Below are 8,374 nucleotides of genomic sequence, written 5' to 3' on the forward strand. Positions count from 1 at the left end.
AATAACATTATAATATTACAACAAAAATTACTATTGAAAAAAATACATGCCATCAGCATTATTACTTTCGTTTGGTAAGTAGGTATTCGGCTTTTAAATACCTAATATCGCTGGTTTGAAGGTAAAACTCATTATATCACATTTTGAAGTTCTGAGATTTGAACATATTTTTTGCAATAACAAATCCATTTTCAAATTAATGTTTTTTCTTTTATTTGTATAAAATGTACAAAAAATCAGAGAATACAATATTGAAGATAATCAGATTCTGTAAAAAATATTGGGAACATTTAAAAAAAGAGTTTTTGTACATAATGAGTTTTTCCACACACATGTTTGTTAGTAAAGTGATAGTATTTCAATATTTTGTCAAGGGTTTCTGCAATATTTTTTATTGTTTTAGATTCTTTTTAATAACAATATAATAAATGAAATATTTAAATAAAGTTTTATTTTAACCAACATAGGAATTAGTAGCAATTAAAACGTAAAACAATGAAACATACACTGATGTTAATAATTATTATTTCACAATAATAATACACTCGAGAGCCACATTACTAATTGCTCTCCATTTTTATCCAAGTTCCTATTATTTATTAATTTTGAACTTCTCTTCTTCGTGTTGGGTCTTCAATAGCTACAATGTGTCGCTTCAGAAGTTAGCCAAGTCAACACCATTTTCCTCGGCTTGTAGGATCTTATCGATGTTGCAGCTTACTGGGCAAGCTTTGCATGAAAATAGGTATTCCACGCTTTGCATTTCACCGCACTCACAGTTTGGTCATCAGAAAACCCCCACTTCACCATGTTGTCTCGGGTGCAGCCTACCATGGTTCTCAGTATATTTAGGGCTTTCCATGTACGGTACCCAAGACTGGCTACGGGTGGGAGCTGCTCTGCTGGCTTTATACAGTTTTCGAGACCCTCAGAGGCTAGGTTCGTCTCCCATGCGGATAGTCTGTCTTCTTCGGGTGGAATGGTTAAAGGTACAGTTGTCGCCTTAAAGCTTTTTCTGGATTTTAGCCTTGTTTTGTACATTTGATACCCATGTATGACGTGTTCCGGGTCTCTCTATAGAGCTGCCTTTTCAACTCGGGCTGCAGCTTGGCGTCGGATTGAAGGAGGGGTGAAAAGCACGTGAACTTTGGTGACAGGCATGGGTTTCAGGCACCCCGTCACGATCCGGCAGCTTTCGTTAAGAGCAGTGTCCACATGTCTGCGTGTGCGCAGACTTGTGCCATACCGGACAGGCATACTCGGCCACCAGGGTGCATAGTGCAAGGGTTGAGACCCTGAGTGTATGTGGTTGAGCTCCCCATGAATTGCCGCTTAGCTTTCTCAAGATACTGTTCCTTGCCGCTTTCTTCATTTTAGTATTAATTATACTTAGGTATAGGTAGTAGCTTATAGGACAGCGTCCGATCTAAGGTTATTCTTAGGTATTTTTGACTGTTTGTGGGTTCTAAATGCACCCCATTCCAAACGACATCAAGCAAGTTCCCTAAGTCCTTGTTTCGGAGATGGAACGCTGCTACCTGTGTTTTACCTTGAATTGGCCTAAGTTGATCGAGGTCGTAGTAGGTATGTATTTAACTCGCTTAATGTATCTTTAATCCGTTTCTCAATCACTTCGAAGCTATAGCTTCGGCTTAACACGGCTAGATCATCTCCATAGAGGAAATGTTTTGTGTTGACCCCGATTGCCTTATCAAACGTTGTACAGTATGGGTGCCAAGACGCTACCTTGTGGAAGGCCGTTCTGTTGTCGTCTCCAATGGCTGCGTTTTCCGTCCAGTGTTACAAAGATTCTTCGGTTGACTAGAAGCTTTTTAATCACTCCTATTATTTTGAAGTCATAAGACAGTGCCAACTTACGAACTTCCACGTTTACCATTTAATTCATTCCAACAATACCAATATGAGTTGACACCATCTCCTACATAAATTGTTAAATAATTATAAACACAATTGTTTTCTGGTATAGTAAAAATTAGATACGTCCGATGATGGTAATTGTAGCACTTTCTGCAAATCAAAAGTCGCTGTTTCAAATGATTCATCAGTAAAGCCGCGTTGACACGATCCAAGTACCATCCAAGTGACAGCTTCATACTATTTATTCCTATCCAAGTGCACTCGTATGAGACATCTTCATACTAATCATTCCTATCCAAGCTACTTGGACCGCGTCCTACTCATCCAAGTTAACTTGGATAGGAATAAATAGTATGGAGCTGTCACTTGGATGAGACATCTTCATACTAATTATTACTATCGAAGTCTACTTGGATCGTACTTGGACCGTGTCAACGCGCCTTAAGTGAGCGTCCTTTGTCAATTTGGTTTGCTATTTGACATTGTTGTTTTCTTTCAATGTTTATTGTACGCTTCAATTGTGTTTTGATGAGCAATGATTCGACTTTCTCCATCTCCACCCGCTATGTATATGCAGCCGCCGTTTGTGTTTTGATGAGCAATAGCATGTCGTGAACAGATTGGACATTGGTCTTTTTTCGGTACAAAAAACGAAAAGTTATTTTTTTACAAAATAAAATACTCGCCTGTAAGTGTTGAACATTTTTTTCATTACAATATTCTAAATACAAAGCATACATTTTTTAAATTGATAGATTGATATCTTAGTGTTTTCTTTGACTGGTCTTTCGGACGTAATGCGCTTCCATGCAGGGGAAACTCTTGTGATCCACAACCAGTTTCATGTTTGCCTTGCTACTTTTATTGACTGGACTTTTTCCCCATCTTTATTATGTCATGAATGAAAAAGTTAAGGCAGTATTTGACATTAAACTTATTAACACCATCGCTCTGATTTAGTATAAGTAACATACTTTATTCTCATTCAATGTAATTATCTTGTAAAATATACAACCAGTACCATACAGTAAAGTTGGCACAATATGCTAGCTATCGGCAATGTAAACCACAGATAATACACTCACTAACTTACTCATAGACTTGTTTACAGTTCAGGAAAAAATCATTATGTGCGGGAATGACTTTTTCCTGAACATAAGTTTTAAATAAGTACCTACTGATTAAGATTTCTTACCCATTTTTCCCCCGTTAATACGATAGCTATCGTCACAGTGACCTTTTCCAGCAATAGATATCGTAAAGATTAGTGGATATAATGAAAAAACTCATTTTGGCCAAAAGTGCACATAATGAGTTTTACCTGCAAACCAGCGATATGTTCGTTGCAAAGATGTTCTTATTGTCCATTACTTTCTTATGTATTGTTAATTTTCTTGCTGATATCTAATGTAAATTACCTTGGTTTCGTGTAGTCTTTTATTCATCTTCATTTTTCATGGTGTTACAGAATTTTTTAAATTCAAAATACCTAATAATAGACAATAGACTATTTATTGTTTATCGTATTTTATTTTCATGGCACTAGCAGCCCCAAGCTTCATTGACATTACAGTGTTTTTATTACTGTTTTCTAGGAGATAGTTTCCAATTTCCATTCAGTTTAGATATCAATAATATTTGTGAAAAAGAGTAATAAATAATTTAATTTTTACTGGTGGTTTTAACGATGGCTGATTCAGGAGTTGAAACAGGAAATGATAGCGATAATTCCGTCACATTTGATTCTCAAAAGGGTAACATAAGATTTGTTGCCCCTGCAATACCTCTCGGTCAATTGGGCGATGTTATCGGATACGAGTGGCAAGATCCCCAAGCATCCAAACACAAATTCAAAATAAAGTGCCCCGGCCAGCTGCGAGATGTCCGCTTGTCTCCATACGTCGTTGTAAATGCTTCCAAGAACAAGAAGCTAAGATTCGCCGCTTCCACTAACAATTTAGAACTCGTCGAAAAATTATTAGTCGCGGGTGCCGATCCGAACACATCCGACGAACTTAGGCGCAGTCCTTTGCACATCGCCGCCTGCAGGGGATACAAAGATATAATCCATAGCTTAGTAACGCACGGGGCGGATCCGAACATTAGAGACTCTCTCGGAAATACGCCCCTGCACCTGGCCGCGTGTACAAACCACATTCCTGTCGTCATTAGACTCTTGGATGCGGGAACAGATGTTTCGATAAATGACAAACACGGCAGAAATCCCATCCAATTGGCCCAGAGCAAATTGAAGCTGATTCAATTGCGACGTCCGGGAATAGGGGCACCCGCTGAGACTGACAGGCTGAAGTCTGAAATTCAAATGGTCGTACAAATGATGCTGAAGTTTTTACACGTGCGGAAAGCCGACTCGACGGATATCGAGGCTGTCAGACAGCGCTTGGAAAATATACATACGAGGGAGCAGGTCGACAATGAAGTCCAGTGTCTTCTGAAGAGCTTGGATGGCCTAAAGTTATCACAATAATCAAATGTTTCCCTCACAATGTGTAGTGTCGAGTCATTGAACTTTTATTAAATCAAAAATTCTTGTTATAACTTTATTTCCAATACAGTTTTTCGTTAATTTTTATTATACTCAAACACAAATTAAAATTAATTAACATCTACACCTATTACAATACAATTATTATTGTTTTATTTGTATTGTACTCTTATCTATGTAATTTATTTTTAACAATTGAGTTGCTACTCGCTGAGGATTGAACGAATACGTCATGTACACCACCAACCAGCTAAGTTGAGTAAATCAACCTCACAGCTAAATATGTGATTATTAATAATACATTCTGTAAACCAAATCATGTTTTCAAATAATCCCTTATTGCTGTTCTATTAAAATATTTTAAAATTTTTAGTGTTTGATATCCGTTGCTATGAAAATAATAACCTTTTTTACACTTTGTCCACAAATATTCGTACTAAATGTTTATAATTTGTCATACAAAACAGTTAAGTAAATATTTGAATCGTGTTTTATGCATAAATAAGAATGGTTTGATAAGAAATCTGCTTTTTACTATTTTTTTCATTATTAATTGTCAATTTTACTCGTGTAATTCGCAGCACCACTGTGAATCAATACTAGTTTTGTCATTTCGATACTTTCAATTTTGACTGTTTGATGTTTACAGACGAGACTAATATTGGTTAATTGATAAAAATAAAATATGGAAAAGGGACAATAAAAATATGATAACAATTTTGTGTTATTGTGTGTTTAACTATTATGGTGAAAATCAAGAAGTAACTGTCAAGGAGATTAACTACACCTAAAATAAAATATGTACCTAGTATAATTTCCTTAATCCACATTGTTTATACTGTTTAAGTATAGGTATCAATTAGGAGCAATTTCATCGACTCAGAGGTGCACTATAAACTGAGCAGACCAGTTTGAGACCAAATTGAGTACCATATATTATGTACAGTAGAACCCCGGTTATTAGGACCTCGATTGTCTGGATTTTTTTTTGATCATCGGTTTCGTATGAATATTAGAAAAAGATATATTTAAGTATTATAATTGTGGGTCCCAGGTCCGAATCCTGGGTCAATTTGTGTTTGAGTCAGAATATTCACCTAATAGGTTGAGTAAGTGGCTGACATCCATTTCTCATAAAAACAAAGTCTGTTAATGCAAACCTCCACTCCGTGGTGGCCCATAATATGCCATACGGGCATAATATCATATTATGACCTTAGTAGGATCGGACATGGTCGAGAAAAAAATATAATTAGTATAAAAAGTGAATTTTTCAGGAATTACTATTAAAAAGATTTTTCCTAGAAGTGAAATAGGTAGATCCTTTATTATTATTTTGATTATCCAGATTTATCGTAATCTGGATTACCTTCATCCCCAATTAGTCCGGATAGTCAAGGTTCTACTGCACATACTTGTTTAAATTTAAACTAATATCGTTGTGAAAGTGCAATATAACAGATTTTTTTAAATGTGTTCTATCACCACATTCTGTTAAAATGTGACAAGACGCGTTGGTTGGTGTATTTGTATTAAATCAATCAATTTAAATTTCAAATCAATTAAATCAACAAATCGTTTTCTGACTATTGGCTTGAAACAGTATGACAATACCACGTATGACGCATGTTCTAATTACGCGAAAGCAAACCTCCGTACTAACAGGGTTCTTTGTGTCTTCTGAGCATTTTCATAAATTGTTAATTCGCAATATCGCATTTACACAGACAATAATGTATTTTCACCAAAAATTGACCCGGTCAATACAATTATTACACCTACTGTATTTCAATTATTGGACATGTAAAAGTTTAAATGTTTTTACATGACATGTGTAACAGATTCCATTTTTTTTCAAGTACTTATGATATCATGAGTTCAGGCATTTAACAATGATAAGGTATATACTCACAGGCAATGAATGACTACTGTACCGTCAGGACATGGTTCTTATTTTTTGATATGGCTGTGATCTGTTATGTTACCAACCACATGCAAGATATGTATGAAATATAAAATTGAAAATAAATTAAAATAAGCTGTCTGTAGTAATTAAACAGATTGCAAAGGGTCAATACAAGTAGTGAAAATATCGAGAGACCACAACTCATGGCAGGCACATGAATACATCTTGTGTATATTAAATAAATATTGCATTAGTTAAAAATAGTATCTTCAAATTAACATTATAAATCTGACCATACCATTCACTGCTTTGTTAGTATTTACCTATCTATATTACTGACATATTAGGTATACAAAAGTCTAATAATCAAGAACTTAATTTGTAAACTTAAAAATGTATCTCATTAATATTGTTTTGATATTCAGTTACAATGTATTTTTATGTCGCATTGAATAATATACCCTAATGCGAAATCTTATTTTATGTTGAAGTCTTATCCATTTTTCAAGATCTGATAAATACCTATGTAAGTTATGACTTTTATCATTAAGTGTACAATATGTTGGGGCTACTGCTCAAGTTGAGCTTTATATTCCTCCACTTTTATCTATCTGGTGGCTTTATCTTCTGTGTCCCTTTCCCAGACATTAATGTCGAGCAAAATCGTGGCATCTCTCTTCACACTGTCCTCCAGAACATCGTGACTTTCTGACCGGCCTTTTTCCTATGAGGACCATTTTTGGTACTCATATCTGACATGCTCTGGGCACAGCATGCCCTGTATAACAGTTTAAAGGTGTATAGTTTTGTAACTTGGTATAAACCTCCAAATCAGCGATACTCAACCTTTTATGTGCGGCCCGAAACACATTTATTATCAGGAATTTCGTATATCTTGAGATTCGTTTCGACTTTGACGCACAAATAGTGACACCCGAAGAGGATTGTCATTATGGTCCACATCAGATCTGGTATAAGAGTGTTGCTATTGCACACGATTAATTTAAAAAACAAGCATAATTTTTGAAATCTTCGTCACACCAGTAGTGATGCGGCCTGCGTTACTTTACAAATATATGTATTTGGCCCGAAGAAAAAAAAGGTTGAGTATCATTGCTCCAAATGGTGCCCTATTTTCAATGTACATAATATCAATTATCTACAAAATATATTCATTAAGATTTTTTTATTCTCATGTAATATTATTTATGAACCTCTAAGAAATTAAAAATGCAGCTTGCCAGATGCAGTGGAAATTCTTAAATATTCTCACATCATAATAATATAAAGGATTCACTGATATATTAAATTTTTCTTTGCATACATAATTTTCTCCCAGGAAGTAATATGACATTTTGTGTAATACTGCTGAAGGTGTCGTATTTACATACTAACTACCAATCATTTTTATACCAAATTCAAACTGACAGGCATCATTACTAAATTTGTAGTTTCTTATTAATATAGGTATCATATTATTTTGCGACTAAAGATACTCACATAAATATATTTTTTAAATTCCTGATAATGGCAGCTAAAAATGCACATCGATATTTTTAGGGCTATGTTTTCGTCGTGGTCTGAGAAAGGCATGCTTTATTCGGTAAAAGGCATGTTGTAATTTTTCGAGGCAATTTTAAACGCCATTGGGGCACATTATCGCCCGTAGTTGACCTGGTTTATAGTCGATAAACAATTAAATATGTACATGTATTTACAAACAAGTAATCCGCAAAATAATTGTTTCACTTTTTTTTTTGTTTAAATTGGTATTCTAATATTTTTTGTAATTGTCTTTTTTAAATTTTCAGTAATTACTTAATTATGTTTCTTTTAAATTATTTGTAAGCGATTAATTATAATATCTTTTTGTCACATTTTGTAAAAGTGTCCTATATAATAAATAATATATGTAAAAAATTTATGAATATTTTGTTTTATTCCTGTAAAATATCATTGACATAATATGAACAGTGTGTAGCCTATTTCATTGATCTCACACTGATTTGAAATATCTGAACAACTGAAATGATTGAGTAGGTATTTAGTGACTTCAATTATTTTCTTGCTGACTAAAAACTTTC

At 34.5% G+C, this 8,374-nt stretch overlaps 1 protein-coding gene across 1 annotated transcript; it reads left to right on the forward strand.

The window, feature by feature from the left end:
- Window positions 1-3,422: 3,422 nt before the first annotated feature.
- Window positions 3,423-7,319, forward strand: LOC147063505 (uncharacterized). The gene has a single exon (XM_085959938.1). The coding sequence runs from the start codon at window positions 3,566-3,568 to the stop codon at window positions 4,364-4,366; it is 801 nt and encodes a 266-aa protein (XP_085816064.1). The 5' UTR covers window positions 3,423-3,565; the 3' UTR covers window positions 4,367-7,319.
- The last annotated feature ends 1,055 nt before the right edge of the window (window positions 7,320-8,374 follow it).

Source organism: Rhyacophila brunnea, unplaced genomic scaffold (assembly GCF_057557595.1).
Source record: "Rhyacophila brunnea isolate RB1 unplaced genomic scaffold, BYU_Rbru_1.0 scaffold_9, whole genome shotgun sequence".
NCBI classification, from domain to species: domain Eukaryota; kingdom Metazoa; phylum Arthropoda; class Insecta; order Trichoptera; family Rhyacophilidae; genus Rhyacophila; species Rhyacophila brunnea.